At 44.2% G+C, this 17,527-nt stretch overlaps 1 protein-coding gene across 2 annotated transcripts in view; it reads right to left on the bottom strand.

Annotated features, from left to right (window-relative positions):
• gtf2h2 (general transcription factor IIH, polypeptide 2) overlaps positions 1 to 16,170 on the bottom strand; it is a 37,262-nt gene extending 21,092 nt beyond the window's left edge. The window contains exons 1-6 of one of the 2 annotated variants that reach the window (XM_084313853.1): positions 16,073 to 16,170; positions 15,675 to 15,752; positions 15,105 to 15,141; positions 14,351 to 14,437; positions 10,741 to 10,791; positions 10,556 to 10,610 (exon numbers count right to left, since the gene is read on the bottom strand). In XM_084313853.1, the coding sequence (XP_084169979.1) occupies positions 10,556 to 10,610; positions 10,741 to 10,791; positions 14,351 to 14,437; positions 15,105 to 15,141; positions 15,675 to 15,752; positions 16,073 to 16,128 (364 nt within the window). In that variant the 5' untranslated portion in view covers positions 16,129 to 16,170. The remainder of the gene's footprint in view (positions 1 to 10,555; positions 10,611 to 10,740; positions 10,792 to 14,350; positions 14,438 to 15,104; positions 15,142 to 15,674; positions 15,753 to 16,072) is intronic. The other variant, XM_084313854.1, reaches the window with a different exon arrangement.
• Positions 16,171 to 17,527: the final 1,357 nt, after the last annotated feature.

The following is a 17,527-nucleotide window of genomic DNA, read 5'->3' as shown; positions in this document are numbered from 1 at the left end:
TCTAATAAGATGACATGTTCAGTCTGATCACCTCATTCCAAAAACGTTTTATGCAATAAAAGTATTATACTTTTTTTTTTTATATTGATACTTGGCATCACTGTATCGATATAATAACGGCGTGCAAAATATCACGCAACCGAATAATACCATGAGAATAGATGACTGATGAACTTTTAAAAGCTAAAATAAATAATAAATAAAAACATAAGGTACAACTGAAGACTAAACATGGTCCTTCCGCCCAATGGTCCATGAAAGCAGATTGCTACATGTTTTATTCAATAAAAATATGATCCAAATAATGCTCTGGGCTCTTGCGAGACATTTGTATTGATGGCGTTCAAAAATAAACGATGGTCGTTTATTCCTTTATTCAATATTTGTATTCATTATTCATCCACGGACCTCTGTGTTACATAGGCAGGGATTAAAGCAAAAAAAAATCTCCTGACTGAACTTTTTTTCAGGCCAAATCATATTCTTATTTTAACCTCTACCGTATTTTTTTTTTTAATAGCGTTAGCGTTTTAAGGGAGCCTACTTGTAGAGCCTACTGTCCTGACTGTGACTATAGACCCTACTGTTGTGGTTGTTGTGCCAGGCAGGGAGGCTGTGTACTGGAGAGCATGAATGCAAGTCTTGTGGCTAGCTTCTGATTGATGGCGAGCTAGCACCCTTTTCCAATTACTTTGAACCATGAACTAAACGGCTTGTTATCATACAAACAAGGGACTAAACACGTTTCGCAATTATGCCACAACAACAATGGACAGTCTCCTCCCCACCGTTTGTATATATTTTTTACCACCCACCCACCCCCTCCTAATGTACAGTCTCCTCCTCATCATATGTATATATTTACTGTTAGGATCTCTGGGTAACAGTACTGTATATTTGCATATCGTATATGTGACAAATGTAACAGTACTATATACCTGTAAGTCATGTATGTCCCTATGTCATAAATGTCATGATGTCATGTATGTTGTGTATGTCATAAATGTCACTATGAATTGAAAATGGGGGACCCTGATGATGTAAACAAGACAAACATCTTTCTCTGGTCTGTATCCCCTTAACAATTGTGTGTATTGCTACTGGATTTACCAGATCCAGAGTGAATGAATGAATGAAAACTTTATTTAATACACGAGACCCTCTTCTTGGGACCAAGTAAGGTTTCGTCGATAATCCAATGTACAGTTACACCCCCTCCCCCCACCCACCCACCCAACCACCTCCAATGTACAGTCCCCCCACCCCACCTACCCAACCTCCTCCAATGTACAGTTTCTTCGTCAAATGTATATACTCTCTTTTTTAGACTATTTTTGTATCACAAACAATACTGTATTTGTAAATCTGGTATGTCATAAATGTATAGATGTAGCAGTATTGTGACGGGGGTGGAGCTGAGCGATCATGGAGTAGACGTGTTTCACATGAGCTCCCTTCTACCGTGCAGAATATACGTTTCTCCCCATTAGTCTTTATTTTATTTTTATTTGTTTGTTGTCTGCTTGCTAAGTTGTCGTGTTTCAAATACTGTCGTCGACTTTTTTTTTACTTTCTGCGATGTCGGTGGTGGAAACCAGATCCATGAGCGCCCCAACCAGCAAACCACCACCGGGCCTGGCCGCACCATCGCCCGGTGTCGGTGAGATAAGCGAAGCTGTGCTCTTGGTCATGACCAAGCTACATGCAGAGTCTGAGACACGCTCCGCTGAAGCACAAAAGAAAGTGCTGGCGGATTTTTGTGTCAACCTTCATCGAGAGATATCAGAGGAGATGAGGCTGGCGCTCGTCCCGCTGATAGACAAGATGGAGTCGCTGCACGCTGTCTCCTCGGCTAATGCTATCGAGCTAGCTGCGCTAACGACGGAGGTATCATTACAGGGCGAGAAGATGGTGGATCTCGAGTCCTCCCTGCTGGCTAGGCAGGCTGAAGTTACCAAACTACAGTCGGTAATTGAGGAAATACAGTCCCGGGAGAGACGCTACAACATCAGGATTGTTGGAGTACCGGAGGGCAGCGGGGAAGGCCGTCTCTCTGAGACCATGCCGGAATTGCTGCAAAAAATACTGGGAAATGACGTCCTCTCCTCCCCTCCTGTCTGTGAGTCGGCCTACAGAGCGGGCAGGTCCGCTCCTGGTGTGAACAAAGAGCCGAGGCCCATCATTGTCAAGCTGAACAGGCTTCAGCAGAGGGAACTCATCATGCGGTCGGCTCGTGCCAGAAGGGGTAATCTGAGGCTTGGCGATCACAAAGTGGCCATTTTCGAAGACTTTACACCGGAGGTTCAAGCACAGAGAGGCGAATACAAAGTCGTCTTGTCCAGGCTATGGAAACTAGGCCTGAGGCCCACGCTATTCGCTCCCGCGAAATTATCTGTGTTGGATAAGGTCGATGGTCGGCGTTCATTTTGGTCGTTGGATAAAGCGAAGGAATATCTCGAGGGGATACCCGAGAATGTAGCTTGATAACTATATCGGGTGAGTGACGTGGCGATGTGGGCCTGAATACATTGTTAGGGCCGGCTATTCACAAACACTTGCTGTCATGCCCAGACATGCTAACTGCCCACTGCCCATCCAACTAGCGGGGCTTCCCAATGACTTCTGTTACTTGCTAAAGCTGACCGCATGGTCGTACTTGTGTATCGCCTCTTTGGAAGCTAACGAGCTAGCTGAACAATGTACATAATAGACTAACGTGCTATCCGGATTCATCACTAGCTTACGCGCTAGCCGCGGGCTAGCTAGCGGGCTGCGTCTAACGTCTGCGCTGATACATTCGAGACCCGTTAATATTTACGCACTTTGGTTGTTGTTGCTGTTTAAGTGTCATCGGTTCGCACAATTCAACGGTGATCGGGTCCCTAACTAACTTCTTGTATGCTTTTATTTTTATATCCAGGCTGTTTTGAGCTTTGGGCTCCGGTAGGAGAAGATCGGTTGAATATATATATAAACAATATATGATAACAGGTTGTGTCAGGTATTGTTTATTACCATCCCCGGGTTAATGAATGTGTTTAATTCTATTCTTACAAAGGTTATGTTGAGTTATTATATAATAATGACTATTTTTTCCATTACAGTTATCTCATGTTAGGGCCAAGGCTCACGGTGGTTTTCGACCGATATCTTTATTGAAACAATATATGATAACAGGTTGTGTCAGGTATTGCATTACGGTTAATGAATGTGTTTAATTCTATTCTTACATAGGTTATGTTGAGTTATTATATAATAATGACTATTTTTTCCATTATGGTTATCTCATGTTAGGGCCAAGGCTCAGGTGGTTTTCGACCGATATCTTTATGGGAATTTTATTTTTATTAATTGTGTTTATTGGACTAGTGGGGGTTTAATCAGGGGTTTATCTAGAGGGGGGTCGGAGTGGGGAGCGTCTTATCGAATCCATGACTCCAGTGGGAAATGATAGGAAGATGACCATCCTTAGTGGATGGGGCATAGGGAGGGTATTGGAGAGTAGGTATAGGAGGACTTATAATAGGACGGGTGGGTTAGGGTTTAGAGTAGAAGGAGGGGGGGTTGTAACTGGGGTGGGATTTTTATGTGTTTTATGTACTGTTGTCTTATATGTGTGTAATTGTTCCTCCTCTGAACTCCTGGGATTGACCGTCTGGGCCCGCCTGGATCAGCGCCTCTGTACTCAGCCTGGTTGCACTGGTATGTTCTCTACGCATTTAGACAAACTCGACCATGGCTAAATTGAATATTTTAATTTGGAACGCAGGAGGTCTTAACGCCCCACACAAGCGTGCCAGTGTCCTTTGGTTATTGAAGAGAAGAAATATTGACATTGCTCTCCTTAGTGAGACGCATTTATTGGTGGGTGATGTGTCTAGGCTAGCAAATCGACAATATCACGTTATCTCCTCATCCTCAGCCGATGATAAGACGAAAGGAGTCATCATAGTTACAAGACGTAACCTTGATAACAAAGTCCTGGATGTGTGGTCGGACACGGAGGGAAGGATTACTATAGCAAAAGTTGAGTTCTCTCATAGGAAGATGGCAATAATAGCATTGTATGCCCCTAACACATTTGATTCAGCGTTCTATAATACAATCACGAAGAATATGTTGGAACTTACTGGATACGCTCTCATTGTGGGTGGCGATTTTAATGCGTGCTGGGATGCGGAGATGGATAGGTCCGGATCCTCTGAAACAAGCGACCAAAAACGGTCCTCTAAGGCCCTCAGGATGTGGGCCCAGGACACTGGGCTCGCAGACCTATGGCGCTTATCCAATCCCACCCTCAAGGATTACTCTCACCTGTCTGCCAGACACAAAACCTTCTCTCGAATAGACAATGCATTCGCATCCCCTAATTTGTTTGATAGTTTCGACGTCTCATTGGTTCCCCTGGCTCTCTCGGACCACAAGGGGATTTTCCTTGTGGCAACCTTTGGCAGGCTCTCCACGAGAGCTCCCAGGTGGCGTTTTAACTCAACCTTATTAAAGAACAATGATTTCTGTTCTGAGTTCAGGAGTAAACTAGCTGAATTCTTGCAGATCAATGTTGGCACGGTCGATGACCCCAGGGTCCTATGGAACGCATTGAAAGGATTTATCAGGGGTCATGTCACACTTTGCCTCCAACTTACGTAAATCCCGGTCAAAAAAACTAGAAGGACTGGAAACATTATATGCTGATCTATACGCATCTTTGCAAACTAACTATAGTGAACGACTAAACACACAACGTAAGATAGTCAAGAAGGAAATAAACTCCATACTTAAACAACAGTCTGAGTTCTTGATACATAGGACAAGGCAAAATTACTACTTTCACGGCTCCAGGCCTAGCCATCTATTGGCAATGAAAATACGCTCGAATGATCATTTCTCGGATATCCCCTCGATCAAGACGCGACAGGGTACAATCACTACTGATTCGAAAAAGATCAACGACACTTTTAAAGAGTTTTACTCACAGTTATATAGCTCAGAGGTTAATCTCGACGACTCTAAATTTGAATCGTTCATTGGCGGGCTTGAGATACCCCACATTTCTGAGGAAGAGGCTAAGGAACTGGGGAAACCGATCACCCTTAATGAACTAAGGGAGACGATTGCTGAAATGCAGAGGGGTAAGGCACCAGGCTGGGATGGTATTCCACCCGAGGTGTATTTAGCTTTCTGGGACCAACTGGGTCCATTGATGCTCGATATGATCAATTACGCTATCGAACAAGGGGAGTTCTCAAGAGATGTCAACATGGCGCTGATTTCTTTACTTCTTAAGAAGGACAAAGATCCCAATGATTGTGGTAGCTATAGGCCCTTGAGTCTTCTCGGGGCCGATTTAAAAGTGTTTGCCAAGGTGCTGGCCCGTCGCCTGCAGAGATTTATGACGGTATTGGTACACTGCGATCAAACCGGTTTTATCCCGGGGCGCCTGGCTGCAGATAATCTTAGGAGGCTGTTGCATGTAGTCGATAACAGTAAAGACAATACAGCTCCGTCCACTGTTCTGTCGTTGGATGCCATGAAGGCGTTTGACAGACTAGAATGGTCATACCTGTGGAAGGTACTTGAGGTCATGGGTCTTGGAAAGAATTGTATTCATATGATTAAAGTCCTGTATGCCTCGCCGTCGGCAATGATACTGACAGGCAAAAACTGTTCCACACTTTTCCCAGTCTCCAGATCTTCTAGACAGGGTTGTCCTCTGAGCCAGGGACTATTCGCGCTTTCCCTCGAACCATTGGCCCAATTTATTAGGCAATCAGAGGACATTGTCCCCATAATGATCAATAATACACCACACAAAATTGCTCTCTATGCGGATGACCTACTGATTTTTATGGATGACCCTTCCCGGTCGGCCACAAAATTATTGGAAATAATCGACGACTTTGGTAAATTGTCAGGCTTTAAGATTAACTGGAACAAATCAGCCTGCCTACCTCTTAATGAGCTGGCCAAGGCGGTGCGACTACCAGCTGATATCCCCATAGTGGAACATTTTAAATACTTAGGTATAGAGATATTCCCCACGCTGAGTCAAACTACTAAGTACAACTTCACGGTTACTTATGATAAAATACGCCAGGATCTAGACAGATGGTCGTCCCTTCCTAACTCCCTACAAGCCCGAGCTTCCATAATCAAAATGAACGTTCTGCCTAGGATACATTTTGTTAGCTCAATGCTCCCCCTGCCCCCTCCAATAGACCACTGGCGCAAGGTACAATCGATGGTATCTAAATTTATCTGGAATAACAAACGCCCGAGAATCAAAAGAGCTACTACTCAACGTAGGAAACAAGATGGGGGCCTCGCAATCCCTGATTTTAAGCTTTATTTCTGGTCCTTCTCACTGAGACCTCTGATGTGCTGGCTAGACCCTGTAGATGCTGTATCTTGGCGCTCCTTAGAAGCGGCGGCGGTCTCACCGCTAAGATTGCAGGATGTGGTGTACTCCACTGTCTCTATTTCGAAATGCCGGCTGAGGTATGGACCGATCATAACTCACGTGATCCAAACGTGGCGTAATGTACAGAGGTCGTGTGGGGTTAAATGCCCATGGCACCTGGACTCTCCAATTTTTAATAACCAGCAATTACTTGTTGGGCACAAGCCGGTTAATATTCCTCAATGGCAAAGGAGGGGGGTGCATACTCTGGAGGATATTTATGATAAGAACGGCCTCTGTGCGTTTCAGGACTTAAGAGAATTTTATGATCTTCCCGGCGAGTCCTTTTTTCTTTATCTTCAACTAAGGTCAGCACTGAGGGCGCATGGCGTGCCGTGGGCTCAAGCTTTGCACCCACACCCCTTCCTCAGGCTCATAGTGGACAGGACGACATCCAGAGCTTTGTCTCAGACTTTTATACGCTCTTAATTCAATCCACGTATAAAAATCTATCATTGGATACAATCTGGCGTGTGGATATCCCGGAGTTGGACCCCGAGTTTGACTGGGATGATGTTTGGGCAAATGTGGCATTGTCTTCCCGCAACCCCAATCACCAGCAAATTAATTTTAATTATATTCATAGGACCTATCTTACACCTAGGAAGCTATTTGCTATGGGACTGATAACCGACTCTCGGTGCACTTTGTGCTCTCAAAAGGCCACTGGCACTTATATGCATATGTATTGGGATTGCCCACCAGTGGCCCGCTTCTGGAGGTCAATAACAGACAAACTTTCACATCTGTGTGGCTTAACTATCCCATTCACAGCTGTTACGCTACTCCTGAACGATATAACGACACTACCTGCGTCCGTTCAACTAAAAAGGGTTGTCCTAGCGGGTGTCACAGCAGCGAAGAAGCTAATAGCAATGAGATGGAAGGAGCCTGAGAAGCTTACAGTGATTAACTGGTCCCTAACACTATTGGATGTGATTTATCTGGAGATATCCACGGCGCGGGTGATTGGGGTGGGACAGGCTGGCATTGACCTGTGGTTTGCAGCAGCCGAAAAGGTCAGGACCGCCGTGTGCGGCTGAGCGGGGTTGAGGTGCGTGTTCGGGTGAGTCCGGGGGTCTCTTGGGAGGGGGAGGAGGAAATGATTTGTCTGTCTTGTCTTTTGTCTTGTCCTCTTGAGTTTAGCTGGGGATTTTATGGGGGGGCAGCTATTTTTTTTAAACTTTGGCCATTTCCCTGGCTCTTTTATACGTTTATCGCATTTATACTTGGTCAAGTTCGACCGACAGAAGCAGGCTGAAAGGGTTCAGATGGGGGGGAAGACACTCTGGGAAAGGCACGGCTGCAGTCCGGGATTCGAACTCGCTCAGCCCCAGATCCGTGACGAGCACGGTTGTCCACTGCGCTGAAATAGCACTCGCGGTACGTGGTGAGCTACTGGAGCTCCCCAGGGGGGGCAGCTATTTAACTATTTCTTCACTGTTTGGCCACTTTTACACGGTCTCTGTGAGTTTATGGAACACCTCTACAGGTTTTTGTTTTTTCATGAAGGTTCATTGCTCTGTTTTCGGGTCGTGTTCTCAAAAAATTGTCCTTGTGGTGGATTGGAGATGTACGTTTTATTAATATAAGGTCACACGGCCGGGAATCGGGGCTGAACACTGGGAAAGACCATTTATTGGATAGTACCCCTTGGAATTAAAATTTAGAAGGTTGAACTCTGTTTTCTTTTCTCTTTGTCTGTATAAATTGTTAGTCTGTATTATTATTGTTTTTGTTATTTTCTTGTGAAGTTCTATGTATTGTGATTGTGGTTAATGTGTTGTCTTGTTTCATGTGAATAATAATAAAAAGATTTGATAAAAAAAAAAAATGTAGCAGTATTGTCTATCTGTATGTCATGTGTGTCATATATGTTATGATGAATTGAAAATGGGGGACCCTGATGTAAACAAGACGAAAGCATTTCTCTGGTCTGCATCCCCTTAACAATTGTGTGTATTGGGCTGTACTGTATTGTACCCATTCTGCAATCTGTTAATAAAATGTTCAATCAATCAATCAATATTTAACAGATTGCAGAATGGGTACAATACAGTATGGCTCAATACACACGAATTGTTAAGGGGATGCAGACCAGAGAAAGACGTCATCAAGATCATCAGGGTCCCCCATATCTCCGGTCATAATGTCCTGTGAAAATAATTCCCTCTAAGCACAATTTGAATTGTATTAAAATAGTTACATTTGTTTCATTGTTGCTTCACCAAGCAGGTCTAATAATGACAACGATGTGTCAGCGGGAGCTTGTTGCTGGATTTGCGAGAAGCATGCAACTGCAGAGTCGCAGAGCTCACAGAGCTGTGTTCGCACAGTTAATACTCCAATTCAGCCATTGGCAATTCAGCTGTTGGGTGGGTGGCGCTGCTGAGCGGTCCCCAGACCGGACCTGAAAGCACCGCTGGCTCTGCGGCTCTGCAGCTGCACACCACTGGGACTCGTCCATCGCCTCGCTGGGAGGGGGAGATCGGCATTGGTTTCAGCGATCACGCAACGTTGAACCACACGATAATGTTGCCGTCTCTCTCTGCTTTCTCAGTTCTTCGCTTGATATAATCAATACAAATGTCCAATATAACGGAATTCGTTAGCTCATAAAAATGTGATTATAACAGACTGCTGTTTAGTGTCGGACCGACTGCCCACAGACACGGTCTATTTTATTTCAAGTCAGCAGCAGCACGGAGTCTCGAGGGACTTATTTTATTTGGAATATATTAATGACTGTATACGCAAAAGTAGCCTAGTTTTAAGTTAAAATATTATAAATCTACATGCCTTGAGGATGTCATTCTTTATATAGCCTGCCTATCAATTGTTTTTAAGCTCAATAAACTTCCCATTTGTCCGGTAGATTGAAATCTTGCAGGACACGGAGACCGGCAACAATTTTTTCTAACGGAAACCCTGAGCTAGATAACGTTAGACAACGCCTCGTGTAGTAAACTAAAGTGAATAGTTTACTGGGCCATTGTTTAATGCTTCAGTGGTGTTTAAAAGAGGACCTGCACGCTTGCTATCTTCGGTGGAAATGAGACGGGTCTGTGAGGGGGAGGGCACTGCAAGCAGCGTGTGTGTGCGTCAAGCTCACGTTTGATTGGTTAGAATGGTCAAAACGCCCCTTTTCATGATATTTGACGGCTCTGATTGGCTAAATGTTGTTTCAATCTGTATGCATCTACAAATCATATTATACCAGGTAGCCAATTCCGTCAGACTCCAAATAAAATTGAAAAAAAAATAAAAATACTGAAATCCGTCTGGAGACGGAACGCTTTAATGCATGTACATAGGGAATGAGTCTGAGGTCGCCAAGCGGCAATACCGGCTGCATACCGCTAGACGGCGGTATCCCCCCCCCCCCTTTCATGCATTCATGATGGAACATAATACCCATGATATAGATTTGATTTCGGGATAATAGCGTATACAGGCAAGAAATGGCAACGTCTATAGTGGAATTGACGTATAGGGCTTTAACTCAGCATTTCATGAATTACCCTAGACCGCTCTAAAACCATACTTATATTCACCACGGTATAACACGGGAACGTATGGATGGAAAAATGTATTATTTTTCACATATTGAATGATAGATATGTGATGTCAAATGGGCCACAGTATTGTATCCATAGCTATAATATAGAATATAGTTATAGCTCTACAAACAAGGTGACGCAGTCCTATCGTTTAAAGCGCGGCCTAGCTACAGCGGGCCACAACTAATAGCTGGCGCCGAATGAGTTAAGCATGAAACGATCCCTTTAAAGATGCAAGTGTACACCGAGTGTACCGGAAAAGATGTTCATTTTGTACAGCGTTTTCCTCCACGATTACCAATTGGCCAATTTGTTTTATATTGTTTAATACAGTTAAATAAATAGATAAATGAAAAGCAATTTTTTTTTTGTATCCCCCCCCCCCCCCCCCCCCCCCTACCGAAAAAATACCGAACCGTGAATTCGAACCGTGGATTTTGTGTACCGTTACACCCCTATATGTGACAAATAAACCTCTTGATTCTTGTTGTTGAATCTTGGTTGCATCTCGAGGCCTAGGTCACATGACACTCACCTGCCAGATCAGTCAGCTTCTCGGCCCTCTTGTTCTTCGTGGTGATGATGCCGACCTGGGAGACAAAGAGAAAGATCCACCCAATCCACCACAAAGTAGCACCATGTGTGTAAAACCAATATAGATTCAATAAGACAACACGCCTCCTACACGTTTAATTAACCGAGAGAATTACCGCTCCCTACCTGACTGATGGGGTTTTGGTCAAAGTACTCCTTCACAAAATACTCCATCAGCTGGAAGATAGATACAAAATAAAATGATCAGAGGTAAAAGGATAAATGGCTGCTTTTTTTTTATCCAAAACGCTTTACAATTTGTTCCTCACATTTTTACCCATTCACTCACACATTCACACACCGACGGCGGAGGTGACCATGCAAGGTGTCGACCTGCTCATCGGGAGCAATTAGGGGTTAAGTGTCTTGCTCAAGGACACATCGACACGCTGCCCGGGAGGAGCGGGAATCGAACCGGGAACCTCCGGATTGCCAGACGACTGCTCTACCTCCCGAGCCACTGTCGCCCCACGGTCCTCTGTGCCGCGTGTACAGTGTTCCTACAAATCGCCAACATTTGACAAAACACAACATTTAAAAAAGGGGCGTTCTGCAGATTGCTTGCCTGGATCCTATCATCGTTTGATTGATTGATTGAAATCTTTATTTCGAACATGTAAATAAATACAAACAATATAAAATGATGACGTCCGAAGCCTCGCTCCGCGGCCACTGATTTAGGAAATGGCTTCGGGGTTGGTGCGCAATTTGAAGTATAAGAGGCAGCGAAACGCAATGGACATTTCCGATCCCTTCACATTGTGTCGACATAGGAATTCATCATGCGTTTCTTTGCGTTGGAGAATCCCCTGGAGTACTGGGAAAGACAAATAAATGTGTATCCTAACGTATATTATGTAACATAGATGGTACCGCGAGGCACAGTGACTGTGGCGAGTAGTGGTACTGCGAGTTAAACTCACTCCACTTAAAAAGACACAGAAACGTTAACAAGTGGGCGGCTGGGTGGCGCAGCGGACACTGCGCTCGTCACCAACGCAAGAGACACCAGGTTCGACTCCGGCTGTCTGCGTTGCCTCCGGCTTGGGCCGGCCGTCATACTGACTCAATGGGCAGAGTTAGCGGGTGGAAGTCGATGGGTGGTAGTCTGGACGTTGTGGACAGCGACTCCTACAGGTCGGTTGGGGGACGCCTGCACGGCAGAGACAGGAAATGGCGGGGGGGGGTAGTGTGAGCCTCCCACACGTTACTCCTCGCCACTGAGAGTCCGCGCTGGCAGGTGAGAAGATGTGGCAGGCTGCCTCCTTGTGTACCGGAGGGGACACGTGATGCAAGGCTTCTATCCTCTCTACAACCGGACAGTGGGGGGCATATGTGAGCAACGTTCAAGACAGGGGAGGGGGAGAATTGGCACAGTGAAATTGGGATGGGAGAAAAAATAGAAAAAGAGGAGAAAAAGTGGAGAAAAAAAAAGACACGTTACCAAGTGTGATTTCACCGCTTGGTATAGTGGTCTGTGCTGTCACCCGTGTCGCGCCAGACCCGGGTTCGAAACTCCCTCGGGGCATCGAAGTTAAACACAAAACGCAAAAAGGTGACGATCAGCTCCGTTACATATAAACTTGCTGTAATGTTTTTGTGTATCCCAGTGTCATCTGTGCCTAGGGGGCGACCAAATGCAGGAGGAGGGCATGTCGATTTTGAGTTGCTTTTTTCTGAATAAAATGATGAAGTAACACGAGCACTTTCTCCTCTGTCCCTGCCATCATCATTCTGTCAGAAAAACACACACAATCTTATTTGTTTATAATAATTGGCATCATCGTCATTCAACAACACAATTCAAAGCTTCACACACCAAAGCCACAGTGTCATTATAATCACTCTGCCTGTTGTACATTCACTGTCCACTTGATGGCACAATAGAGCAAATTAACCACCACGAAGCTTCGGCACTTGAGTGACACTATATTGGGTGGAAAGCTTCTATGCTTCAGGAAGCTTCATCTCGCCATCACCACCTTAACCCTTTCACTGCCACACGACAGAAGGTTAGCCCTTTACGATCACACAACCGACGGCGATGCTCCATCATTAGCATCATTAGCTCCGCATCCTGATGCTAATGATGGAGCATCGCCGTCGGTTGTGTGATAGTAAAAGGGCTAACCTTCTGTATTGTCACAGTGAAAAGGGTTAACCGGCTGTCGTGTGGCAGTGAAAGGGTTAAACAAATCAAAACAATGAATCACAAACCCTCAGCCCGGTTTGTGAAATGTTGCGATTTGCACTTCAGGGCCACCGTACCAGTGTGTGGTGTGTGTGGTGTTGACCATAGATATCTATATAGAACACTAGATAGCTTAAGGCGGAGTCACCAGCGTCACTGAACCGCCGCCATCTTGCTCCAGTTAGCCTTGAGTGAGAGTGAGTGAGCTGCACAGACAAAAATACTCATAACTCGCTGAAATATTGACGGATTTACAAACGGGTTGGTTTGCTATAAACATCAAAGATGTAGTTATGATACTGCATACTTATAAAAAAAAATTAAGATGTTTTTTTTTACAAACCGCTTGAATCATAGCCACGTTAACACTTTGGGTGCCATGGGTTAAATTCATGATATACCATAGATTGCCAGCTCTATTTGTCTATGGAGAAGTACCCCTTCTTTGCATGGCTATAACTTTTTAAATTCTATTGCTACATTGCCATTATTAGGGCCCATTCAAAGTCCTATATGTATTGTTCATTGTGTAGCAACGTTAAACTTTTTCATTCACATATTCCTAGTAAAGTATGGTCTAAAGTATAAGTATGTTTTCATCTCTTTCTGCAGCTTTCTCCAGAACGTGATCTATAGCCCCAAATGCATTATATTGATGATGAAATACAGTTTGATGGCAATCGGGGCGATATAAAAAATTTCAATTGGACGTACTTCTAGAATGATCTACGTATGATCTGATGATGACCGGATGGGCGGGGGATCGTTTATAATTCCGTGGGCAGCGTTATATCATTCATCTAGTGTGGGTCATATGTTCATCATAACAGTTTATATGGAACACGTTCAAAAATAACGCTGAATCTTACCGGATCTTCCTCGCGCCGTTGGACGATCAGCGTGGTGTAGACCGTTTTCGATTATGGGATGTTTATCCTGATGAACCATTTCCAGCTTGTATAATACTATATACGTCCAAATCATGTTGTTTATCGAGTTATTGGCAATGGATCGCTATATATTGTGACGAGCCAGAGTGCCGGTAGCCAAACCGAGTGCCCGGAAGTAATATGGCCGACCAGCACAACCTCCACAGCACTTCCTGTTTGGCGATTGCGCCGATCGGCCACCAGATGGCGCTCCTGAACCGCCAGAGAGCTCAGTGGGTCCTCCTGGTGGATCTCAGGCCAGCGGAGGGGAAATATGAATCCGATCACAGATTTTTGAAATATTGATATTAAAGACGCTGTAAAGCGTCCTTCGGCAACTTGAGCATGGCCGGGAATGACGCTGTAAAGCGTTTTCCGGCACCCAAAGTGTTAATTAATAATGCGTGTAATAAACCAAACCGTTTGTAAATCCGTCAATATTTCAGCGAGTTATGAGTATTTTTGTCTGTGCAGCTCACTCACTCTCACTCAAGGCTAACTGGAGCAAGATGGCGGCGGTTCAGTGACGTCGCTCTCCATTGGCCGGCAGCACGGGTAAGCTATCTAGTGTTCTATATATATCTATGGTGTTGACCACCTCGCTACATGTGCCCACCTTGAGAGTCGATGTGAGGCGGTTGGGCTTCAGGTCCTGGTCCTCCATGGTTCTTGAAGTGTCGATCACCACGTAGAGGTGACGCATCTGGGGCACGAGGGGGCACGAGCGGGTTTATATACACACACACTACAGTAATAACTGGGGCACGAGACGTCACAAGCGGGTTTATATACACACACTACAGTAATAACTGGGGCACGAGGGGGCACGAGTGGGTTTATATACACACACTACAGTAATAACTGGGGCACGAGACGTCACGAGTGGGTTTATATACACACTACAGTAATAACTGGGGCACGAGACGTCACGAGTGGGTTTATATACACACACTACAGTAATAACTGGGGCACGAGGGGGCACGAGCGGGTTTATATACACACACTACAGTAATAACTGGGGCACGAGACGTCACGAGTGGGTTTATATACACACACTACAGTAATAACTGGGGCACGAGGGGGCACGAGTGGGTTTATATACACACACTACAGTAATAACTGGGGCACGAGACGTCACGAGTGGGTTTATATACACACACTACAGTAATAACTCTGTGGCACGAGACGTCACGAGCGGGTTTATATACACACACTACAGTAATAACTGGGGCACAAGACGTCACGAGTGGGTTTATATACACACACTACAGTAATAACCCGGCTAAGTGCCAATATCACAGTTACATTTTTAAGAGTGGATAAGGTGCATGGATTATCAAACAGGAGGAACAGAGTCTGATCTCACTCACCATCCCAAGCCGCACCTGTCCATAGCTCTCGGACACCCTGGGTAAGAGACACAGGAGCAGGCCTCAGCTTCATAACAACATGGTCATTCAGTGGTAGCATTAACCCTTTCACTACCACACACTACAGAACAGATTAACCCGTTCACTACCACACTACAACCGTCTGTTTATATATGTGGTTGTGAAAGGGTTAACCGTCTGTAGTGTGATAGTAAAGGGTTAACCCTCTGTAGTGTGGTAGTGAAAGGGTTAACCTGCTGTCGTGCGACAGTGAAAGGGTTTTAACCTTCTATATTGTCGCAGTGAAAGGGTTAACCGTCTGTAATGTGGTAGTGAAAGGGTTAACCGTCTGTAATGTGGTAGTGAAAGGGTTAACATTCTGTAGTGTGGTTGTGAAAGGGTGTGTGGCAGTGAAAGGGTTAACCTTCTGTGTTGTCGCAGTGAAAGGGTTATTAACCATTTGGTAGTGTGGTCGTGAAAGGGTTAAACACTGCTTATTTTTTCACAGTCTATGACCATTATGTCTCTTAATTGTCTCACTCTCGCGCCACCAATGTGTACAATACTCACCTTTTCCGTTTAGCCTGGAAAAGTATTTCCTCCACAGTGGCTTTGAGTGAGCCAGATTCATCCTCCTTCAGGATTTCCCTTTTGGGGGAAAAGACGACACATTGATTGATTGATTGAACATTTTATTAACAGATTGCAGAATGGGTACAATACAGTACGGCTCAATACACACAATTGTTAAGGGGATGCAGACCAGAGAAAGACTTCCCTCTTGTTTACATCAGGGTCCCCCATTTTCAATTCATCATAACATATAATTACATACATGACATACAGATAGACAGTACTGTGTTACATCTAGACATTTATGACATACTAGATCTACAAATATACAGTACTGTTTATGAGTACAAAACAACGTTTAATAGCAGTATCTGTTTTACCACAACAGGTCTCACCATGTCCTCTCATAGCCTCCTTCCCATCGTTTAGCTCGTTCTGGTTCTTCATCCATCGTGGCGACTGTGTTGTTAACGCTGAGCTAAAGTAACGTTACTATTCAATGAGAAACAGAGCAATGTTCAGGAGTAACGTCAGAGGAATAATGTAACTGTTAGCTTGGCTCATCTAGTTACATCTATTGATTGATTGAAAACGTTATTAACAGATTGCAGAATGGGTACAATACAGTACGGCTCAATACATACAATTGTTAAGGGGACGCAGACCAGAGAAAGACTTTCGTCTTGTTTACATCAGGGTCCCCCATTTTCAATTCATTCGTCTAGCTGACGTTTACTTATTATGTTTAGTAGCTAGTAGCCTATGTCAACTTCATCCACTGTACATCATATATACTACTATACTATACACCGTCCCCACAGAAAAATACCTTAAATACTAGTTGAGATTTATTAAACTATTAACAAATGACAATATCTTACATGTACTTCAATATTCAGTTAGTAGCCAACATGCTAACACCAAGCTACATGATGATGTGCCGGTCAGAGGCTACGATACAACTAACGTTCAAACATCTGCGCCGTGACGGACCCAGTCATCAAGTCGTATATAATACACTGTCTTTTAAGTAATTATTCGTAAACTCTCCTTGACAAAAGCAAATATGCGATGTAATAATCTGTATATGTTTTGTTGCCTAAAATAAATAACATACCATACCATGTGCACCAGCCTTTTGTGTCCCCGAAGTAAGAGCGCATGCACTCGGAAAATAACTGTTCCGTTTGTTTGATTGATTGATTGAAAGTTTTATTAACAAGATTGCAGAATGGGTACAATACATATTGAACTATGATGAATTGAAAATGGGGGACCCTGATGTAAACAAGACGAAAGTCTTTCTCTGGTCTGCATCCCCTTAACAATTGTGTGTATTGAGCCGTACTGTATTGTACAGTGTCCCCCCCCCCTACCCACCCCCCCCCCCCCCCCCCACCTCCAATGTACAGCCCCACCCCACCTACCCAACGCACAGTTTCTATGTCAAATGTATGTACTCTTCTTCTGGATTTTTTTTAGTATCACAAACAGTACTGTATTTGAAAATCTGGTATGTCATAAATGTATAGATGTAGCAGTACTGTCTATCTGTATGTCATGTGTGTCATATGATGAATTGAAAATGGGGGACCCTGATGGAAACAAGACGAAAGTCTTTCTCAGGTCTGCATCCTCTTAACAATTGTATGTATTGAGCTGTACTGTACTGTACCCATTCTGCAATCTGTTAATAAACTTTTCAATCAATCAATCAATCAATCAATCAATCGTACCCATTCTGCAATCTGTTAATACAGTTTTCAATCAATCAATCAACTGTAGTGTTTGAAAACATTCGTTTCTTTGGTAAACTCAAAGCGCAATATATTATGATGATGCGATATCTG

Source organism: Notolepis coatsorum (assembly GCF_963971535.1).
Source record: "Notolepis coatsorum genome assembly, chromosome: 1".
NCBI classification, from domain to species: Eukaryota; Metazoa; Chordata; class Actinopteri; order Aulopiformes; family Paralepididae; genus Notolepis; species Notolepis coatsorum.
The sequence above is the reverse complement of the archived record's forward strand: the minus strand, read 5'-3'. Positions and strand labels throughout refer to the sequence as shown.